At 44.4% G+C, this 22,571-nt stretch overlaps 1 protein-coding gene across 2 annotated transcripts in view; it reads left to right on the top strand.

The window, feature by feature from the left end:
* Positions 1-1,785: 1,785 nt before the first annotated feature.
* The window catches only part of Naa25 (N-alpha-acetyltransferase 25, NatB auxiliary subunit), a 50,397-nt gene continuing 29,611 nt past the window's right edge, over positions 1,786-22,571 (top strand). Inside the window, exons 1-9 of one of the 2 annotated variants that reach the window (XM_021633170.2) lie at positions 1,786-1,907; positions 10,854-10,939; positions 12,535-12,673; positions 15,198-15,316; positions 17,943-18,017; positions 19,009-19,116; positions 19,401-19,479; positions 21,836-21,947; positions 22,380-22,469. In XM_021633170.2, the coding sequence (XP_021488845.1) occupies positions 1,850-1,907; positions 10,854-10,939; positions 12,535-12,673; positions 15,198-15,316; positions 17,943-18,017; positions 19,009-19,116; positions 19,401-19,479; positions 21,836-21,947; positions 22,380-22,469 (866 nt within the window). In that variant the 5' untranslated portion in view covers positions 1,786-1,849. Of the gene's footprint in view, positions 1,908-2,109; positions 2,218-10,853; positions 10,940-12,534; positions 12,674-15,197; positions 15,317-17,942; positions 18,018-19,008; positions 19,117-19,400; positions 19,480-21,835; positions 21,948-22,379; positions 22,470-22,571 lie in introns of those variants that run through there. The other variant, XM_060382463.1, reaches the window with a different exon arrangement.

Here is a 22,571-nt window from a genome sequence, read left to right as displayed (position 1 = left end):
ATTTTTTAAAATTTATTTTAGGTGCATATTTTAGGTACCTTTATTTTAGGTGCATTGGTGATTTACCTGCATGTATGTCTATGTGAGAGTGTCAGATCTTGGAGTTACAGACAGTTGTGAGCTGCCACGAAGGTGCTGGAAGAGCAGCCAGTGCCCTTAACCTCTGTGTCATCTCTCCAGCCTCTGCATGTAAACATTTTTAAATTAAACATTTATGTGGATGAGTAGTTGGTCTGCACGTATGTCTATGTACCACCTGTGTGCAGTGCCCAGGGGCCAGAAGAGGGCCTTAGATTCCCTAGAACTAGAGTTAGAGACAGTCATGTTGTTGGGTATTAAGCCTGAGCAGTCTTTTCTTTCTTTCTCCCCCCACCCCCTGCCTCCTTTTTCCAAGGCAGGGTTTCTCTGTGTAGCCCTGGCTGTTCTGGAACTCACTCTGTAGATCAGGCTGGCACAGAACACCTGCTTCTGCCTCCTGAGTGCTGGTATTAAAGGCGTGCATTGCCTCAGTTTTCTCTATTGTTTTGAAATGGCTGGAAGGTAAAGGTCCCTGTCACCAAGCCTGATGATGTAATCAGTGTCCACATTGTAACAGTGGTTTTCAACCTTCCTAAAGCTGCAACTGTTCATAATACAGTTCGTGTTGTAGTGCCCCCAGCCATGAAATTATTTCATTGCTACTTCCTGACTGTAGTTTTGCTACATACAGGTGAAATAACCAATGTTAAGCTTTAAACTTAAAGAGGATACATTAAAACAGTTACACACATGTATAGGATACTATGTATAGTCGTGATACCCTTGATACATGTATGCATATGTAATGTTTAAATCCCTAAACCAAATCAGCTCAAACTCGTATCTTTTCTTCTCCCTCTATTTTGAGACAGGGTCTTATTATGTAGCTAGCCCAGACTGGCTCTGTCTCTATCTTGCCTTAGCTTCCTGAGTGCTGTGGTCACAGGTATACACCCTACATTTTGAAAAAAGCTACTAGATTCACCGTTCTCTGCAAGTGTTATGAAAGCCAAGTCTATTTACATGCTGCTAGAAAAGAGGCACCAGGAATTGAGGGCAAATTGTCGGCGCAAAGAGGAAGATTTATTTGGAATGCCAGCAAATAAGAAGGCAGGCAACCACCTGGTGGGAAACTTTTTAGACAGGGTCTCTACATATCCTTGGCTGTCCGAGAACTCACTATGGAGACCAGGTTAACCTCGAACTCACGGAGATCCGCCTGCCTCTGCCTTCCGAAGGCTGGGATTAAAGGTGTGACCCTTTAGCTCCTTGTTACCTAAAAGAACTTGGTAAATAATTAGCACTCGTGTGCAGCGCGAGTAAATCTGTAAAAAGAAAGGCAATGGTAATGTCTAGCGCTGTATAACTATTAAACAATCTACTTTAACAGCTTGCACCAGTGTCTGGACACACACGGAACTGAGTCCAGGGAAGGGGTGGAGGGCTCCTAAACTTTTTGTATAGTTTCACGGTTGGGCAAGCGCTTTCCCAGGGCTCACACTCCTCTACAAGTTCCCGGCTGCTCCAATCAAAGCCAAGATCAACGGGTTCTTCAAGACGTAAAGTCAGTGGGATTAAACCGCTTCTCGCTTTCCGCGTCTCGCCCTCTCACTGAGAAAAGCCTTCAACAGCAACAACATCCCCTGGAGATCAGATTATTCCCCCGGCAAAAGTCAAACAAGTGGAGGCAAGCTTCCCGTTTTACGCAGGCGCACTCCATCGCAACCCCCCCACTATCGCGATACATCGTCAAGCTCGGCGTTGGCCCTTTAACTGACCCTTCCCGGGGGCCTGCCTCACGCGTGCGCACTGCAGTTCTGCGCTTGTCATCATGGCGACGCGGGGCCATGTGCAGGACCCTAACGACCGGCGCCTCCGGCCCATTTACGGTGAGTTACCGGAGCTGGCCTCCTAGCCAGGGTGGCCAGCCGAGGCCTGCCCTGCTCCGGGACGAAGGCCCAGGAGCACCACCGGGGGCGTGCGCGGTCCGGGGCGACGAGGGGGCGGGCCGCGCGCGGCGCTAGGCCGCAGCCTCGGCCTCGCTTAGGCGCCGGCCGGGCTTTGCTGGTCCCTGAGGCGGCAATGGCGGGTGCGCGCAGCTGTCAGGCCGTGCGAGTCTCGCCCTTCCATTGAGACCAGCGCTACCACTAGGTCGCTTTATTGCAGCTGCTCCCAGGGAGGCCGCGGTCTTTCCTGCAGGTGACAGCCGGCTCCGGCGTGACGGTGGCAGCGCCTTCCTGAGGGGAGATGCCCCAGGGATGGTGGCTCTGTTTATAAGGATGAGGACCGCGGGGTTGTCCTACTGCGTGTAGTCTGCTGCACGTGGAGAAACCGGGGCCTAGGGAAGGGAAGGGGCTGATGCAAGGTCACTCAGATCGGGCCCCATCCTGGTGCTGCTCAGTGCAGGAACAGCTGCTCTGGGCACACGTGGGAGGTGGGGGGCGGGGGAGAGGGGGTCGCGGGCCCAGAATAGCGAGGAGACAGCAGTAGCTGCTGTCGGAGGGGCAGGCCGGGCTGCTGGAAGGTTTTTCCTCTTAGTACCGTGTCTATGGTTCTTCTCTGCAGCTTGCCTTCCGCGTGCTTAGTGGATCCCTCTCCACGGCGCTCGCCCCAAGTCCACAGGCTTTAAGACGTACCTTATTGTCATCTGGCTGTCGTAGTAGAATAAAAGAATCACAGAATTGAGTCAGAGAGAAACACGTTGCAATAACTGAGATGGTCTGTCATTGGAAGTCGTTCCTTTTTTTTTTTTTTTTCGTTGCCTTTCTTCATTGATGGTTGTATGGCCTTGTCTCCCGTAATGATGAGGAAGCTTCAAGGTCAGTGGTTTTTGCTAAAGCAGACCTCACATTTTCAGTTTTCAGTGTGGCTCTGCGTTTTGGCTTTTGCTTTTTTAGCAGAGTGGGTGCTTGTGTCTCTAGCAAATTGATATTAATGATCTTTTTTTTTTCTTTTTCTATTTTTCCAATATTTACATCTGTGGTTATTTTCTGCATGATACCTGTTCACCCCGGGCGTTCCTGGTGCTTGAAGAGGGCATTAGGATACCCTGGAAGTGTAGTTACAGACTGTTGTAAGCCATGATGTGGATGCTGGGTCCTGTGGAAGAGTAGGTAGTGCTCTTAACTGATAAGCCATCAAGCCATCTCTCCAGGCACCTCCTCTTTTTCTTCCTTTCTTTTACATATTTGACAGGATCTCAGTTTGCAGCTCTTGACTGGCCCAGAACTTGTAGAAATCACCTGCTTTCTGCCTTCTGAGTGCTATGTTTAAAGGTGTGGGCCACCAGGCCAGCTGCTCTTTTCTTTAAGACAAGGTTTCACTAACAGTCTTGGATCTCCTTATGTGGAGCAGCTGGACTCAAACTTTCAGCTATCCTGACTCAGCCTCCCAGCTGTTGGGATTGCAAGCATGTGACCCTATGCACAGTCTTCATACTTTCATATGTGTGTTTGATGCATTTTTAAAATTACATTTACTGAAGAAATATTTTGTGTGTGTGTGGTGGGGTGTCACACGAATGGCCTGTGGAGTTCAGGGGACACCATGCAAGAGGGAATTGGTCCTCTTCTATCATATAGGTCCCAGGATTAAACTCAGGTTGTCAGGAATGGCAGCACACACTCTCACTGGCTGAGCCATCTTGATGGCCCTTAGGTGCTATGTTGTATGATGGCTTTCCTTCCCATTACCTGTTTCTAGCACTGGGGATGGGGCTATGCCGTGGATAATAATGAGGTTCAGAACACTTAATTCAGTCAGTGCCCTTGAGCTTTTACAGGGAGATTTCACTTAATCTTACACATTCTTCCCATTCTCTCTCTCTCACCCCTTAAACAGCTGGAGAAGCAAGCTTATTGCTCTCACGTAATTTATCTAACGCTGATATGTTCGTACTTGGGATGTGAACTCTGGGCACACTGTGTTAACCACTGTGCTACGAATTGCATCAGTTTGATTTAAGATCACAGAGGTTGGGGCTAGCAGAAAGGGGGCTCAGATATCCCCATTGTTGCACATCCTCCTCCCTTTACAGGCCCTGCATAGACCAGGCTTGTCTCTGGCTAGTAGTTGCCCTCCTGCTTCTGGGTAATAGAAAGTAAAACATAAAATAAAGGTTTGTGATTTGTGCATCACATCCTTACACAGACCCCGCCTGCAGACTCCTCCTTTTTCTGAACTTTTATAAAAAAAGACTAAGAACTTTAAGAACAATTAGATCCATAACATTATTCTTAAAGACCGAGGAGAATCCTGTTGATCTTCCATTCAGTTAGAGTTAATAGTGTTCAGTATAAAACACCATTTCACTTTGTCAAACATCATGATGTATTTATTAGCCAGAAGTGACAGGTCATAAGGACTGAATTGTAGGGCTGGGGTTGAGCCTAGGCTTCTGTAGTCCAGATTGGCCTGGAGCTCCCTAAATTACCTGTGCTTAGGTTACCTGTGCTGATCTTGCACCCAAGTCTCTCCAGCTCAGTTACGAGGTGTTAGGATTAAAGGCAAGTGCCACGCTATCCTCCTGCCTTCTTGAAATGACCTCCCTTGCTGTGTGGTTCTCACCAGTTGACACTTTTGTTTGAGTTGGTGAGCCCAGTGCTTTTTCTCTGCTGTTATTGCTGATGTTGGGCTGGGAGATGGCTCAGCACATAAAGGCCCTGGCTGCCACACCTGATCCATCAGAGTTCTATCCTGGGGACCTACATGGTGTTAGGACAGACCTTACTCTCAGAAGTTGTCCTCCAACTTCATACGCACAGCACCAACCCATGAACACACACATGTGCACATACAATCCTTTGTTCTAACCTGTTGTGTGATCAGTCTTGTCTAGATAGGGGCAGATGTAGCATAATTCCAGCAGGCTTTCCAATGTTAGTTGCTTTATTGATAACTTAGAATGTTTCCCTTAGATGTCTGGTCAAATAATAGGGCAGGTAATTATCTGCTGTAGCACATCAATAAAAACTTGATGGTCCTCACTCGAGGATAATATTTATTCTGAGTCTTTTGTTGGACGTTTGTAATTGTGTGAGTGTTTGAAGTGAGTGATGTGTGTGTGCATGTGTATAAAGGTGTGTACAAATGAGTGCTTGCACATTTGGAGGCCAGAGTTCAACCTTGGGTGTCATTTCTCAGGCGCTTTCTACCTTTTTTTTCTTTTGACTGTTGTCTCTTTCTGGCCTGGCACTTGCCAGGTAGCCTAGGCTGGTAGAGACCCCAGGAACCGTCCTGTCTCTGCCTCCCCAGCAGTGGGGTCACAAGAATGCCACTGCATCTATCCTTTTTACTTGCTTATGGGGAGTAAACTCAGTCCTCATCATGTCTGCATGACGAAGATTTTGCCTCCTGAGCTGTAGCCCTTGTTTGGCTTTCTCTGGAAATTTCACTTGGTACAACATCCTTTCTTCTGTAGTGAGAATTTAACCACTTCAAAAGCTGTGTTTTCATAGGGATTATAGCTCAGTGATAGTGTCTGTCTAGTGTGTGTAGGTCACAGGTTCAGTTTCTAGCACTGGGGGCAAGGAGAAAAGAAAACAATCCTTGGGTTATTTTTGTTTGGCTTTTGGTTTTTCTAGACAGGGTTTTCTTGTGTAGCCTTGGCTGTCCTGGACTTGCTTTGTAGACCAGGCTGGCCTCAAACTCAAAGATGTACCTGCCTCTGCCTCCCCGACAGCTGGGATTACAGGCATGTGCTACTGTGCTGGGCTTTTGGAAAAAAATTTACATGAGATAGAGAATAAAAGAATCATGGTCATGACAGACCTGCCTGTTAGCCCTTATAAGTGTTTTTTTTTGTTGTTGTTGTTTTTTTTTTTTTTACCATAACATGTATTACTACTATAATAGGTTATATATATATATATAGAGAGAGAGAGAGAGAGAGAGACAGACAGACAGACAGACAGACAGACAGACAGTGTCTCATTTAGCCCAGCCCAGGCTGGCCTAGAACTTATTGTGTAGCTAAGGATGACCCTGAACTTCAGATCCTTTTGACCCTGCTGTGTTCTGGGATCACAGGCTCTATGAGTTGCTGGGTTCTACTGAGCTGCATTGGCAGCCCAGAATGTTTAACTGTGCATGTGCTGAGGGCTGTGAAAAATGTGGCTTGCCCAGAGATTATGCAGTGTGGGCATCTGGGCTTTTGGGAGCAGGTTACAAAACATCCTTGTGGACATAGTTTTACTATGAATGGAACGAGGGGCATAGTGATAAAGACTCCTAGAGCCTGGCTATCTAGGACAGATGTAGAAAACTCCTGTGGGGGATTTAGAGGTGCTAGAGTAGAAGTGGGACCAGACAGCAGAGGAACGGGGCCTTGTAAGATATTTGTAGGACCAGAAAGACTTTTTTTCCCCCTGTCAGAGGTTTGCTCTTTTCACTTACTGAGACAGAGTCTCTTGTAGCCCAGGTTGACCACACACTAGTTTTATAGCAAGAGAGGACCTACTCCTGACATTCTTGCCTCTACCTCCCTGAATTCTGGGATTATAGAGGGCTGAGCTCTTGTTCTTGTTTAAAAGGCAGTAGGAAGCACTGAGGGATTTATCCATTCTTCTGGCTTGTGTTTAAGGAGAAATAGGTGGGAAATAGGTTCAGATTTTTTTTTTATTGCACTTTTTTTATGGGTTTGGGTATTTTTTTGCTTGTATGTCTGTGCATCACATGCATACCTAGTGACTGCAAGTGCAAAGAGGGTGTCAGATTCCCTGGAGCTGACAAGTGGGTGCTGGGAATCAAATCCTCATCCTGTGGCTGAGCAACCAGTACCCTTACACACTGCACCATTCCTCCAGTCCCTCTGCCCACTCTTTAATAGATGGAGGCTCTTAGCAAATTGGGCAAGGCACGGGGAATAGCTTAAAAGGAGCAGATGATGACTAGGGCTATGTGTAGATATTCTTTTGTCCCTGTTGAGATAGTCTTGTTATAGTTCAGGCTGGGCTCAAATTCCTGATTCTTGTGGCTCATCTTCCTGATTGCTGGAATAGCAGGCATGCACCATACCAGGTTGGCATTCTTTTTTCCTTTTCTTTCTTTCTCTTTCCTTCCTTCCTTCCTTCCTTCCTTCCTTCCTTCCTTCCTTCCTTCCTCCCTTTCCTTCTTTCCTTCTTTCTTTCGTATGTGTGCGCCTGGCCTGTGGTCACTGTGTGGCCTGGCTGGCCTGGAACTTACTACATAGACCAGTCTGGCTTTGGATCTACACATACACAAATAAATGTGATTTTTTTTTTCTCTCTTTAATCTCAGTGTTGGGGAGGTAGAGGCTGGTGGACCTCTGTGACTTCAAGGCCAGCCTGTTTGTTGTGCATATGGAGCTAGCCAAGGCTAGCTAGAGACCCTGTCTGAAAAAGAAAAGAAAGATAAACAACCAATCAAAAAAAAAAAAAAAAAAGTAAGACACACCTTTCATCCCAGCACTCAGGGAGGCAGAGGCAGTCTGATAGAGACTTCCCTGGTCTACAAAGAGAGTCTGGGACAGCCCTGGCTACACAGACACCTTGTCTTAAAAACAAACAAATGGAAAAGTTGACGGTCATCCTTGGCTATATAGTTCTATCCAGAATACATGAGACGCTACATCACCTGCCCTCCAAATAATTATAATATATATCCTTATTAGTAACAGAAACTTGTATCTCTGCTAAGAGGAAACAGTGAAAACAAAATGTGACTAAATTTTTATTTTTACCCTCCACTAAAAGAAACAAAAAGGCACTAGTAAAGATACTAGTGAGAGGGTGGGAGAAGGCACAGCAGGGCCAAGCTGGCTGCAGAAAAGCCATCTGGTGGATGTTTTTAACAAAATCTCAATCGTTGGATTTTTACCAATAAAGACTTGGGAGCCAGATGCTGGAGTGAAAAACCTGCTAGCTCAGAGAGGCAGAGAAAGCACCCTGTTGACCTTCCTAGTCAGCTGACATCCCAGAAGAAAAAAAAGCTCCTTTTTCCATCTCCATGCTATCTTAATGCCCTTCAGCTCAATGTCCCTCCTTCCTTTGATTGTTTTTCTGTCTTTCTTTCTTCCTCGAGATAGGGTTTCTCTGTGTAGCTGTAGTTGTCCTGGACTCACTTTATATACTAGGATGGTCTCAAACTCACAGCCTGCCTCTGCTTCCCTGAATGCTGTTATTAAAGGTTTGATTTCTTATGTTCACTCCCTGTCAACTGGTTGCTTGCTCCTCCTCTTGACCTATGCTTGACTTTATCTTTTGTTTACAGAAAGCTCTTGGGTTAAAGGTGTGTGCTAGGGCTGAGCCACACCAACAAGAAACTAGTTTTTGAGGTTGGGCTTGGTCGTGCATGCCTTTAATCCATCTCAGCACTCTAAAGAAGATCCCAGCAGGTTCAGTGCCAGCCTAGATTACTTACATAGTGAGTGTGTAGGTAGGCTGAGCTACACTGCAACATTCTCACACACACAGCTAAAAGAAAAAGCACCCTGTAATCTCTCTGCCCCAAACTGCTGAGTGATGAAATTTTCCCTTTCCAGATGTGGTCTGTGAACCTAGAACCTGACTCAGACTGAGAGCAACACTGAGTTACGATGGCAAGAGTTGCCGTTTAGTGCCGATTGTCTCTGCTGCGTGTCTGTAAGGACAGCTGATGGCCTTTCACCTGAGCTAAGGCTGTAAGGAAACTGGTCTTAGACACTGGACTATTCTGGTGGCTGTCCAGTCTCTAGGATTCTTTAGTCCCTTTGCCTGCATGTTGGGGTCTTTGACCTCCCTCTCTGGGTTGTGATTCCCCACAGAATAAAGTGTGTTGTCTTTTCACTTGCATTACTGCTGCACATCAATAGTAAATGTTCACACGGCTGCTAAACGTTTTAGTAAATGGGGTAGGAGAGATGGCTCAGCATTTGAGAGCAATGGGTGCTCTTCAGAAGCTCTGGGTTACATTACTAGTACCTCCATGGCAGCTCACACCTCCAGTTCCAGGAGATCCAGCAGCCTCTTCTGGCCTCTGATGGCACCAGCCACAGAAGTAGTGCAGGCAGAACACCCAGAGACAGACAGACAAGACAGACACACACACACATAAAGAATTGCTTGGAGTGCCCCTCCCGCCAAGCTGATTTTTATTGATGGGTGTGTGGATGCAGACCTTAAGCTGTGCACATTCACACAGCAAAATACTACTGAGCAAAATGGAGATGGGACATTGTGACTACCTGGAATTCCCTACTAAGTGACATAAGCCAGACACAGAAAGGAAATCCTGCTTGCCTGGTCTTGCTCAAGGAGCACACAGAAAGTCTGACAGTGTTGTGGGTTGTTGAGGGGGAGGGAAGAGAGATGGGGACTTGTTGTACAAAATGGGCAACATTTTGTGTGCTAACTGCACAAAAGTGGTTAAGTACCTTTGTGAGGCTGTGAAACGCTTGGCTGTGGTCATCGTATCAGTCTCACACCCACATACACACTAGGCATAAGTTTTGAAAGGACAAGTGGCATTGGTTCTTCAAAGCAGAGCTTTGTGTTGCTTTTGACTTGTGTTGAAAGTGCTCCTTCCTTCACACCCTACCTGCTTCCTTTCTCCTCTCCTAGACTTTTGTATAAACTATTTTTCCACTGCATTAGAGTTGCCTGCCAAAATAAAAACTTGATGCTGTATCGAAGGCACGTAGTCCACCTGAAACTTTGAAACTTGAATGTTAAAAGAGTAATTTTACAAATGTATTTTTACATTTCTTTCTTTATTGTGTAGTGTACACTGCATACCTAAGGTTAGAGGGTGATTTTTGATTCTTTTTACCATGTGACTCCAGGTTCTAATCAGGTCATCAGGTTAGTGGTACATGCCTTTCCCTGCTACAAGAACTTGGGCTGGAGAGGTGGCTCAGGTTAAGAGCACTGGCTGCTCTTCCAGAGGTCCTGAGTTCAGTTCCCAGCAACCACAAGGTGATTTACAACCAACCATCTATAATGGGATCTGATGCTATCTTCAGGCATGCAGGCATACATGCAGACAGCACTCATACATTAAAAAAAAAAAAAGTAGTAAGATTTTTTTTTTTAAGTTTAAAAAAACCTCAACTTTGTTGCCCAACACCCATGTGGCACCTAACAACCACCTATAACTCTAGTTTTAGGGGATTCAATGCTTTCTTCTGGCCTCCTCAGGCATGGCATACACACGGTACACAGATATGTATGCAGGCAAAACACTCATGAAATAAATAAAATCTCAAAAAAAAAAAACTCGTGAGGAGAAGAGTTGACTCCGTGGCTGTGAGGTGCCCCATGGGTGTTGGGTGTTGAGCTCCTAGCCACGAAGTGAGCTTTTTGCTTTTTTGTTTTTTTGTTTGTTTGTTGTTTTCATTTTCCGAGACATGGTTTATCGAAGTAGCCTTGGGTGTCCCAGGCTGGTCTTGAACTCACAGAGATCCACCTGCCTTTGCCTCCCTGAGTGCTGGGATCACAGGCATGCGCCACTGCACCCAGCTTGCTTTTTAATAGAAAACTTTAATTAGTACATGCTAGGGGCAGTGCTGGACAACAACAGAAAAATTGTCAGAAGCCCATGGCAGGATGTTGTAGTTTTGTTGAATTTTGTTGCTGTTGTTTGGTTGGTTGGCTTGTTTTGGTTTTCCGACATAGGATTTCTCTGTGTAGCCCTGGCTGTCCTAGAACTCACTCTGTAGACCAGGCTGGCTTTGAACTCACAGATCCTAGTGCTGGGATCAAAGGCATGAGCTACCACTCCTAGCTTCTGGCATGATGTTTTAAATAAAAACTTAAGGTACTTTCTGAAGATCTCAAAGGAAACTGTATTTCTCATGTTTCTTGGTGTAGGATTATGATAACTGATTTTTTTTCCCGTAGATTATCTTGATAATGGGAATAATAAAATGGCTATTCAGCAAGCTGATAAACTGTTGAAGAAACACAAAGATCTTCACTGTGCAAAGGTAATTGCATTTTTCCTTTAGCAATTTATATTTGTGTGTTATTTATATTTTTTGAGGCAGGGTTTCTATGTAGTCCAGGCTAGCCTGAAACTTGCTTTGTAGACCAGACTAATCTCAGACTCACAGAGATCCATCTGAAAGGCATGTGGTACAATGCCCAGTGAGTTAGTTGTATCTGTAAGTCTTTATTTCTCCTTTTGATGGTTTTCTATTTTTGAGACAGGGTCAAACTTGCTGTGTAACTGAGAATGACGTTGAAGCTCTGATTCTCCTGCTTTCCTCTCCCAGGCTGTTTCTCCCTGCCTCCTTCCCTCCCTGCCTCCCTTCTCAGTGGCTGTACAGATGCCCCAGTGTAAATCAGAGGAGAAACAACTTTCAGGAGCTGGTTCTCTCCTTCCACCAAGTCAGTTTCAGGGTCTGAAGTCAGGTTACCAAGCTTGTCTGACAGGTGTCTCTACCCATGAAATCGCCTCCCCAGTTTTCTTGCTCACCGGCCCTTCCTTCCTATATATCACATAGTGTCCTGCGTACTTTATATCGCATAGATAGTATTTAATTGAAGTATAACTGTGTGTTAGGGGATACTGCTTCATTATTTTATTTTCACAGTCCCGCCTAGTCAGGGTTTCGTTGTGGTTCTGGCTGTCCAGGAACTCACTTTGTAGACCAGACTAGCCTGAGTGCTGGAATTAAAGGCATGCACCAGCACTACCCAGCTTATTTTCACAATCTCCAGAAACAATATTAGGAACTTTTACTGTGACTAGAGTAAGAAGGACTTTTTAGTTGCTGTTTATTTTTAGTTGCTCAGCAGCTCACTATCCCTTGCAGCTTCTGCTTTCAGCCTAGCTCTTGGTTTGCGTTTCCTTGTCCTCTGTGTGCATGTGTGGGTTTTGGTATACATGTGAGTACATGTTGAAGCAGAGGTGACTTTTTAAAAAATTTACAGCCTGGTAGTAGTGGAACACACTTTTAATCCCAGTACTGTGGAGGCAGAGGCAGGTGTGAGTTTAAGGCCAGCCTGGTCTACAGTGTGATTTGTAGAACAGCCAGGGCTACACAGAGAAAACCCCTGTCTCAAAAAATTGAACACAAAGATTTTATTATGTATGTGTCTGTCTGTACACCCTCTATCCTCCATGGCTGTGGAGACTAGAATGGGGATTAGTTCACTTGGAGCTGGAGTCATAGGCCTTGTGAGTGCTGGGATCCAAAGTTTGGTCCTAATTTTATATACCAGCAAGTGCTCTTAATTACTAATTCAGCTCTCCAGCCCGTTTGTTCGTTCATTTATTTTGAGACAGACTTGTACAGGTCTGAAACAGGCCAGGTAGGCTGGGCTGCCTGACTGCTGAGTCCCGCGAACACTTGCCTCTGCCTTTCCAGCGCTGGCATTAGGTGCATATGATGATGTTTGGGCTTTGGCTCGGCTATAGTGCTTCCAAGGAAGCGCCTTCTCAGCCTTGCTCCCACCCCCTCCTTGCTTTTTGGAGCTGGCCTCTCACTGTTGTAGCCCAGATGCAGAACTGGTACTCAGCCTTCTGCCTTAGCTTTGCTTTTCTTGTGTAAACTGATTTTTTTCTTCTTGTGGCCAGGTTCTCAAGGCGATTGGTTTACAGAGAACTGGAAAACAGGAAGAAGCCTTCACCTTGGCCCAGGAGGTAGCTGCCCTTGAGCCCACAGATGACAACTCCCTTCAGGCCCTGACAATCCTCTACCGGGAGATGCACCGGCGTAAGTGACTTTCCATGTCACCCTGAACAGTGGGTGGCAGTAGACAGATGAATGGAATGCATTCATTGACTGTGGCCTGTGGATAACTTCTCCAGGATAGTTAAATGCATTAGCTTCCTTTACTTGGAATGAGAGTCACTTTCTTTCTTTCTTTCTTTCTTTCTTTCTTTCTTTCTTTCTTTCTCTCTCTCTCTCCCTTTCTCTTTCTCTCTCTTTTTCTCTTTCTTTTTTCTCCCTCTTTCTTTCCTTCTTTCCTTCTTTCTCTCTTTTTCTCTCTTTCTTTCTCTCTCCCTCCCTTTCTTTCTCTTTCTCCCTCTATTTCTTTCTTTCTCCCTTTCTTTTTCTCTTTCTTTTTCTTTCTCTATTTCTCTTTGTCTCCTTTCTTTCTCCCTTTCTTTCTCTCTCCCTCCCTTTCTTTCTCTCTCTCCCTCTATTTCTTTCTCTTTCTCCCTTTCTTTTCTCTTTCTTTTTCTTTCTCTATCTCTCTTTGTCTCTTTTCTTTCTCTCTTTCTTTCTTTCTTTCTCTCTTTCTCCCTCCCTTTCTTTCTCTTTCTCCCTTTCTTTCTCCCTCCCTTTCTTTCTCTTTCTCCCTTTCTTTCTCCCTTCCTTTCTTTCTCTTTCTCCCTTTCTTTCTCCCTCCCTTTCTTTCTCTCTTTCTCCCTTTCTTTCTCTCTCTCTTTCAGAAATGACAGAGGTATTGACTCTGGCTCCCTACTGCTAGGATTAAATATGTGCACCACCATGCTCCAGCCTCATTTTGGACTTCTTAAATATTTTATTATGAAATATATTGTTTTAGAAACATTATTTACATTGTTTATGTAATTTTAGTACATTTGATGAGTCATAATGAATATTTGTGAAGCTACTCTGTAATTAAGAATAGAATATTCTTGGGCTGGTAAGATGGTTTAGAGGTAAAAACTACTAGGAAGATGGACAGCCTGAGTTTAGTTCTCTGAGTCCTCCACAGTAGACGAGAACAAACTTCCAAGAGTTGTCCTGTAGCCGCTGCATGTCTGCTGTGCTCTCTCACACACTCAGCAGTAGGAAAAAAGGCAGAGTGGACTACAACACTGTTGATGCTGGGAAAGCCTCTGATGTTCTCGCTGAGTCTGTTTTCCCAGAAGTATTTGCTCTCCTGGATAACTTTGATTGACTTGCTTGTTACCCCTCCTTCTCTGCCTCTTTTCTTCTTCCTTGCTCAAGATGGACAATCCGTCTATCTCAGAACCACACCCATAGCCCTCTGCTGGCTTCAGATCTCTGTCCTGTTTTCTCTGGTGACAATGCCCCCTTAGCTTATCTTGGGTTTCCTGTTGCTGGGTCTGTGCTTTGTGCTTCTATGTGATACCTTTCTGGTCTTATGTCTGCATTCATTGCTAGGGAATACTCATTCCATGTGGCCACCACATTAGGAATAGAATGTATCAGAGAGCACTTCTTTGCTTGAAGATGAAGAAAGACAATGTTGACTATTTACATGCTATTGGGGATCAAACCCAGGACCTCACACATGCTAGGCAAGCTCAGCTCAGCTCCTAAGGTACACTTAATCCTTAACATTTTTAAGGTTTTTTTGTTTTGTTTTTGAAATGGGTGTTACTGGCTAGGCCAGGATAGCCTTGAACTCAGTCCACAGCTAGGCTAGACTCCACCTTGCCATCTCCTATCATAGGCATGGGCTGCCGCACCTAGATACATCACCTGTCAGTAAATGCTACAATAGAGGCTTTCTCTTTCATTCTGTTTTTTGTTTTTTTGAGACAGGGTTTCTTTGTGTAGCTCTGGCTATCCTGGACTTGCTATGTAGACCAGGCTAGCCTCGAACTCACAGAGATCTGCCAGCTTCTGCCTCACTTAAGTTCCTGAGGGCTAGGATTTCACGCGTGCGGTGCTAAGCCCAGCTGAGGCTTTCTCTTTCAGTAGGAGTGGAACACAGGCAGCAGACAGTGATCAGATTGGGGTGAGGTAGACTGTTGGGGGTGGACCATGCAGAGAGGGCTGTGATTGGTTGGGGTTTTGCCTGGAACTGGGTACTTGGTGAGTGGAAGAGAGGACAGAAGAATCTGGGCAGTGAGAACAGCATGGAAGCCAGGCCATGACACTGTGCGGAACCTTGGGGAACTACAGTGACTGTTCCTACAAAGTAAAGGTGCCCTTGTGATGAGGAGGAGTGGCCTAACCCATGCTTCATCCAAGCAACACCTGAGCAGAATAGCAGTGCCTCCTCCTTTAGTGGCAAGAGGAACCCTTAATCCAGCGGTTCTCAACCCTTGGCTAGAGACCCCTTTGGGGGTCACATCAGATATTTATATTATGATTCATAACAGTAGCAGAATTACACTTATGAAATAGCAACAAAATCATTTTATGGTTGGGGTCACCACAACATGAGGAACTGTTTTAAAAGATTTTAGCATTCGAAGGGTTAAAACCACTGATTTAACCAAACAGGAAAATGAAGAGTGTTGGGATTTTCTCTCATGGAAGCGTAACCAAATCTTGCTTCTCTTCCTCTTAGCGGAGTTAGTCACAAAGCTTTATGAGGCAGCTGTGAAGAAAGTTCCCAACAGTGAGGAGTATCACTCTCACCTCTTTATGGCCTATGCCAGAGTGGGAGAGTACAAGAAGATGCAGCAGGTAACCGCATCCCCACACACCTCTGGTATGGTGTAAAGTCTCTAATGTCATTGAACCGGCTGTGTGTGTGCGTGTGTGTGTGTGTGTGTGTGTGTATTGGTCAGTTACATACTGTTCAAAGTTTTGAAATATTTTGCTTGGGGAAGTGTGCCTCTGGCTGGCTGATGGTGTATTTGTTTTGGTTTGGTGTCAGCTCCTGATTGCTTTCCTGCTTGATGTTGCTGTTTAGGTTGCAGAAAATTAATGGGCAGAAATGGCAAAGCACAGAGTAAACAGACAGACAGTTGTTATAAAGTTTACATCCAGCTAATTGAGCTATGTTAGCCTTCTGAGAGTTTAATAAATTCACCAAGGGAGAAGTCCCCATGGCTGAAGTTTTTCTTTCTTGCTTGCCAGCAGTGGCTTATTTGCCAGTGATCATATTTTAGGGTTTTTTTTGTATAAGGCTTTGAAGGAGCCTTACCTTATTTGGATACAGGTTCGAACTGGTTTTGTATAGAGCTGACATTCCAGAGAGATCAAAACCTGTGCTTTGAAGCTCCAAGTAGCTGTTTTGCTAATATTTGTTTACTGTTTTTTTATGGCATGATGAGTTACACCCGGGGTCTGCAGGCTAGGCAGACATTACTTCTGCCTATCTTCTTAGCCTTTTAGAAATTGCGTTAGGGCTCGGGGATAGCTCCCTTGGTGGAGTGCTTGTCAGGTGGACACAAAGCTCAAGCTGGCATTTTATAGGTTTTTGCCTGCACTGTAGGATATTTTATATTTCTAATACTCAGGATCTCTTTAATCTGACATTATAAAAATTTCCCCTTAGATCATGTCTAAAATTTGCCTTCTAACATTCTTCAACCATTCCTTGAGAGTATGTGTCCCCTGCTGTTAGATATACGCAGCTCTAGACAGCTTAGGCTGTCCTCCACCTTACCCTGAGGGTCTGCTCTGTCTCCCGCCCATCTTGGTTTTCCTTCCAATGTGCTATCAGGGCCTTCTGTTGCTGGCAACATCCTGGTACAGCTTCTCATCACCCGCCCTGCTCTCTTCCCTCTTTGCTCCTATTTAGTACCACTAACACTCAATCCTGGAAGGACAGAGAGTTAGAAGTATACTTTTCCTCTCCCCACCCTGCTCTCTTCCCTCTTTGCCCCTGTGTAGTACCACTAACACTCAATCCTGGAAGGGCAGAGACTTAGAAGTATACTTTTCCTCTCCCCTTTCGATTCTTTACAACCAGAGTAATTATGTTTCTTTCTTATGAACATGTTTTCTTTTTCTTTCATTTTTGGTGCTGGAGATTGAACGTAGGGCCTTGCAAATGCTGGTTGTGTGTCCCTCATGCAAAGCCCAGCCTTTGACTTTGTTTTCTATAGTAGTTCTAGAGGTTGGACCCAGGGATTTCTGGTTGCTGGACCAGTGTTCTCCTATTAAGCTGTCTCCTGGCCCTCTTGATTTTTCTTTATGTGTGCATGTGTGCTGTGGAGCGCACATCCTTTGGAAGGATAGCAGGCTTTCTTAGCCACTGAGCCATCTCTCCAACCCCGTGACCCATTTTTCTTGATTTTGTTCAGACTTGTTTCTCCTGCTGAGAATTGATTGGCTTTCTGAGCTGTTGAATGTAAATGTTTGTGTGTCATAAATATCTTCATCTGGTCAAGAACCTTATTTTGTCCTTTAAGGTCTATCTGGGATACTATTTTTTTCAGGGGATTTCATAGTAATACTTCATTTTCTCTTAAAGAGGAAAGAACAACATGTATGTATTTGAACTCACCTTTCTTAAAATCACCTCACATGCGATTTTCTTTATTTATTGTTACTTTCATTAAATGTATGTGTCTGACCGAGCGTAGTGACACAGACCTGTAATCCCAGCACTCTGGGAGGTAGAGGCAGGTGGACCGATGTGAGGGCAAGACCAGGCCAGCCAAGGCTACGCAGTGAAACCCTGTCTCCAAAAAAAAAAAGTATATGTGGGTATGTGTATGTAAGTGCTGGAGGCTCCTCCAGTACAGGAGTTATATGCAATTGTGATCTGTCTGACATGGATGTTGGGACTCAAACTCGGGCCTTCTGGAAGGACAGTACATGCTCTTAAACCTGAGCCATCTCTCCAGTCCCCTTTTATTTTTATTTTATTGTATGTATATATAAGTGTTTTGCTATGTGGATGTTTGTGTACAGTACCTGAGGAGGCCAGAAGGAAACTATAGATCCCTTGGGTCTGTTAGTTATGGAAGGTTGTGAGCAGCTGTGAGTGTGTGCTGGAAACTGAACCTGATACTTGCAGTCAGATTTTGTGTGTTTTGGTAGTCTTCTTAGAACTGTTCTGGGCCTTGTCCATTTTATGAGTTTTGAACTTTGACTTTAGAACAGCAGTTCAGAAGTTGAACTATAACTTAGGATGGTAAAACTTGCCATTTATTTATTTGTGTTGCCGATATTTATTCGTGTTGCTGAAGTGGTCACCCAGCACTGCCACCAACTAGGGTGTGTAATCGTGTTGCCTACATACCCTAGTTGCATCTCCTCAGAAATGTGCCACACATCCAGATTTATTGTTTTCATGTCCAGCTTATTAGTTGTTCTCTATCTTATGTTTTCTAAATTAAGCTCTCTTATCTTTCAGGCTGGCATGGCTCTATATAAGATTGTCCCCAAAAACCCTTACTACTTTTGGTCCGTGATGAGCTTAATCATGCAAGTAAGTATGTGACTCAGTGTGGGATTGAAGTCTTTCTTTACCATTGTTGTTTGTAATGAACTTTGAACTTAGGTAATACACTGCACCAAGTGATAGGAGGGTCTTTACGGATCACCCTTTGGCCCCTCAAGTTGGGGATACTTGGGGTAGTCTTCATTTAATTCAGTTTTATATTATGTGTCTGGGTATTTTGCCTGTAAAGGTGTCTGTGCAACGTGTGAGCCTGGTGGCCCCAGAGGCCAGAAAAAGGTGTCTGATCTCTTTTAACTGGAATTACAAATAGTTGTGAACTGCCTTTTGGGTACTGGGAATCAAACCAAGGTCCTCTGGAAGAACAGCTAGCTGTCTTAACCACTGAGAGTTTTTGAGCTTCCTTTATTTAGTTTTGTATCTTTTTGTACTTGCTATGTAACCTAGGTTGACCTCAAACTCAAAATCCTGGTCCTTCGACCTCTTGAATTTGGGGATTACAGGTGTTCATAATGCCTGGCTGCTTAGGATTTTCTTGGCTGTTCAGTTTTACCAATAAAGACTCGGGAGTTAGATGCTGGGTTGAAGGCTTGCTGGCTCAGAGAGGCAGAGAAAGAACCCAGCTGACCTACCTCCTCAGGAGACATCCCCAAAAGATTCCTCCTTCCTCCTGCCATCTCAAATAACTCCTCAAACTTAGTGTCTCTCCCTTCTACTTCCTGTGAATCTCTCTGCCCTCCTGAGTTCCTTTTACTCTCTTTTTTTTTTTTTCCTGTCAGCTGGCTGTTTGTTCTGCCTCTTGATCTTTATTTAATCCTGTTCAAGCAGAAAGCTCTTGGATTGAAGGTTGTGTGCTAGGGCTGAGCCACACTGCAACTAGAAAGAGGCTTTTCTAGTAAATACATTCTCTGTGATCAAATATCCTGCAGCAACAGGTCACAGTGGTTGTGGTGTCTACATGGTGACCTGAACAGAGCACGCAGGTGAGAGCTCAAAGTATCACTTATCTTTCCTCCTGTAGTCCATATCTGCACGAGATGAGAACCTCTCAAAAACCATGTTCCTGCCCCTGGCAGAGAGGATGGTAGAGAAAATGGTGAAAGAGGACAAAATAGAAGCTGAAGCGGAAGTGAGTACACACCATTCCTCCATTCCCCAATTGTGACAACACAAGCCTTGTATCCCAGTGTCCGCCTCCGAGCTGGTGACCCCATCTAGACCTTGAGTAAACAAGACCAGGCAGGCTTAGCTCAGGCACAGTGAAGCCAAGCTGTTGCCAGCAAGTGCACCCTGCCAAGATGTGTGTGGAAAGGGAGATCTTGACACAGTTCTGTTAAATAGCTGTAATGAATACACAGATGCTTGTGTTGCTGCTGACATCTCAATACTGCAACTGTTTGTGTCTTTTGCAAGGTTGAACTTTATTATATGATCCTGGAACGGTTGGGGAAGTACCAGGAAGCCCTGGATGTCATTAGAGGGAAATTAGGAGGTAATTTATAGTTTTCTGTTTTGTTTTTAATTTGAGGATGAAAATTATTTCTTGTAAACTCCCATGCAGTCATAAAAGTTGAATGACTTTGTGCTTCTCGTCTTCTTTGTTTTCTAAATTTATATTTAAACTATTAAAATATATATATTTAAAATTATTTATTTTATGTGCTTTGCTGTTTTGCCTACATGTATGTCTGTGCTAGAGTTACAGTTTTGAGCTGCTGTGTACGTGCTGGGAATTGAACCTGAGTTCTCTAAAAAAGCATTCAATGCTCTTATCCGCTGAGTCATCTCTTTAGTTCCCATTAAAAATATTTTTATTCCTAGCACTTGGGAGGCAGAAGCAGGCCTGGACTACATAGTGAGTTCCAGGACAGACAGAGCTATGTAGAGAGAACTGGTAACAAACAAACAATGAAACAATAATTTTTTCTTTTCTTGTATTTTTTTATTTTATTTATTTATTTATTTTTGTCTTTGTTTTTGTTTTTCGAGACAGGGTTTTTCTGTGTAGCCTTGGTTGTCCGGCACTCTCTTTCTAGGCCTCAAACTCATAGCAATCCACCTGCCTCTGTCTGAGGAGTGCTGGGCCTAAAGCCGTATGCTACCATGCCTGGTTCAGTAATTTTTTTTTTTAATTAATTCTTTGAGAATTTCTCATAATGCATTTTGATGCTATTCATTCTCCAACCTCTCCTATCTTCCTCCAGGTTTCCTCTACCTTACTTTTCTCGTGCTCCACCTCCAGTTTCTTCCGTTGAGCCCAGTTTGTGCTGCCTGAAAACTCCTGGGTTAAACTGTTTGTTTGCCTCTGTTTTTTGAGGCAGCATTTCTTTGTATATCCTGGCTGTCCTGGAACTTGCTCAGTAGATCAGGCTGGCCTCAAACTCAAAGATCTGCCCACCTCTGCCTTCTGAGTATGGGTATTAAAGTTGTTCGCCACCAACACTGGGCTGCCTTAAAATGTTTTTAACTAAAGATAATTCATGGCTTTAGACTGAAGGTATATGAGAGGATGTATCCAGGATCTTCTACCCTGTTGCTTGCTGTTGCCAGGTTTTAAGTGTATGAGTATTTTACTGCATGTGTGGAATGCGTGTCATGTTTGTAATGCCCACAGATGCCCTGGGATTACTGTTATGGATGGTTGTGAGCTGCCATATGGGTTCTAGGGATTAAACCTGGGTCCTCTGCAGAAGCAACAGTGCTCTTAACTGCTGAGCTCTCTCTTCAACCTGTTGTCTTGTGAGGTGTTTGAGACAGTCTTACCTCTGCAACCTTGGATGTAGCTCAGGCTGGCCTCAAACAGCAGTCATTCTGCCTTGGCCTCCTAAGTATTGGGATTACAGACAGAGCCTTCATGCCTGGCAAAACTGTCCTTCTTTGGCTTTTGAAGACAAAGTCTTGTTGCGTAGGGCTGACTGGCCTGGAGTTCATTATGTGGACCAAATTAGCCTCTAACCCTGGCCTCTGTGTCCCACATGCTGGCCAGGTATAGGTATGCATCATCACACCTGAGCCCAGTCTTTTTTTTTTTTTCCTTTCTTCTTTCAAACATTTATTTTATATGTATGGGTGTTTGCCTGAATGCATGCCTGCATCATATATATGAAGTGACCATGGAGGCCAGAAGAGGGCATCAGGGCCCCTGGAACTGGAGTTACTGATAGTATTGAGCTGCAGTGTGGGTGCTAGTAACTGAACCCTGGTCCTCTTGAAGAGCAGTTCGTGTTCTTTACCACAGTGCCACCTCTTCAGCCCCCTCTCTTTGGTTTTTGGTGTAGCTTGTCATCTGGCTTGACCTTCTTCAGATAGATGCAAGCCTGTCTCTGTGAGCCCCATTGATAATGTACTTGCTACTTACTGTCTTTCTCGCCCAACTCTTCTAAGTAGTTTTGTCTTCTATTTTAAAATGTCATCTTTCTGTGGCTGGAGAGATTGCTCAGGGGTTAAGAGCACAGCCTGTTCTTCCAGAGGTCCTGAGTTCAATTCCTAGCAACTACATGTCTCTCATAATCATCTATAATAAGATCTAGTGCCCTCTTCTAGCCTACAGCACACGTGTAAGCAGAGCACTATATACATAATAAATAAATCTTAAAAAAAAGTCACCTTTCTTACCCCATTTCAAATGTGTCAGCTGAGCTTTCTAGTCCTGAAATGCTGTATTTTACATGTGGCTCATCAGTGATTATCAAAAGTCATTGTTGGGAGTTTTCTATTTAGGAAGATGATCTATGTAAGATAGTGTGTATTCTAAGAGGGAGCAAGAAAATGTGACCTTGTTTTTCCTGTAATTGGGTTTTATTCTGAGATGTGAAACCAGCCCACCACTTTTGTACTTTTTATTATAGAGAAGTTGACAAGTGAAATTCAGAGTCGGGAAAACAAATGCATGGCCATGTACAAGAAACTGAGCAAGTGGCCAGAGTGCAACGCCCTTTCCCGACGCCTCCTGTTGAAAAAGTGAGTTGATGTTACTGCTTGTGGGGCAAGATTACCAGGCCTCACCTTAGACTGATGCTCTCTGTGTGCCATGAGGGTTCTGGGTGTCTTTTAGAGGTCTGGAAGTTTTCAATGAGCTTTACTTTCTATTATGGTCCAGTGTTGCCTTTATGGTGGTAGCTGAGCTGGGTCTTGGAGTAGCACTTGTTCTCATATTTGACACTCAGAGGGGCTGCCCTCTCCACCCAGCTTCTCTGTAGAAAGAGCTCATTGGGAGCTTTTGTTAGTTTTTGAGCATCTCATCCTCAGGCTATCACAGCCTTGGCATCACCCATCTTGGGGCTCCTGGTACACGAAGGGTATGATTAGAAAGTGGGTTGCAGTCACGGTTCCTAAAGCAGCTTTATCACAACCTGGGTTTAATCCTGTGTGCATCGTTCAATCTGATTTTAGCTCTGATGACTGGCAGTTCTATCTGACTTATTTCGATTCTGTCTTTCGACTGATTGAAGAGTCCTGGACGCCTCCTGCTGAAGGGGAACAGTAAGTCACCATCTTTTTCACTTCCATATCTTAATATTTAAAAGGGGGATGTGTGTTACATATTTTTAAATGTTTTTCAGAGATTACATTTATTTTATATAT

Source organism: Meriones unguiculatus, chromosome 4 (genome assembly GCF_030254825.1).
Source record: "Meriones unguiculatus strain TT.TT164.6M chromosome 4, Bangor_MerUng_6.1, whole genome shotgun sequence".
Classification (NCBI taxonomy): domain Eukaryota; kingdom Metazoa; phylum Chordata; class Mammalia; order Rodentia; family Muridae; genus Meriones; species Meriones unguiculatus.
Note: the sequence above shows the minus strand (reverse complement) of the source record. Positions and strands in the feature narration are given on the sequence as shown.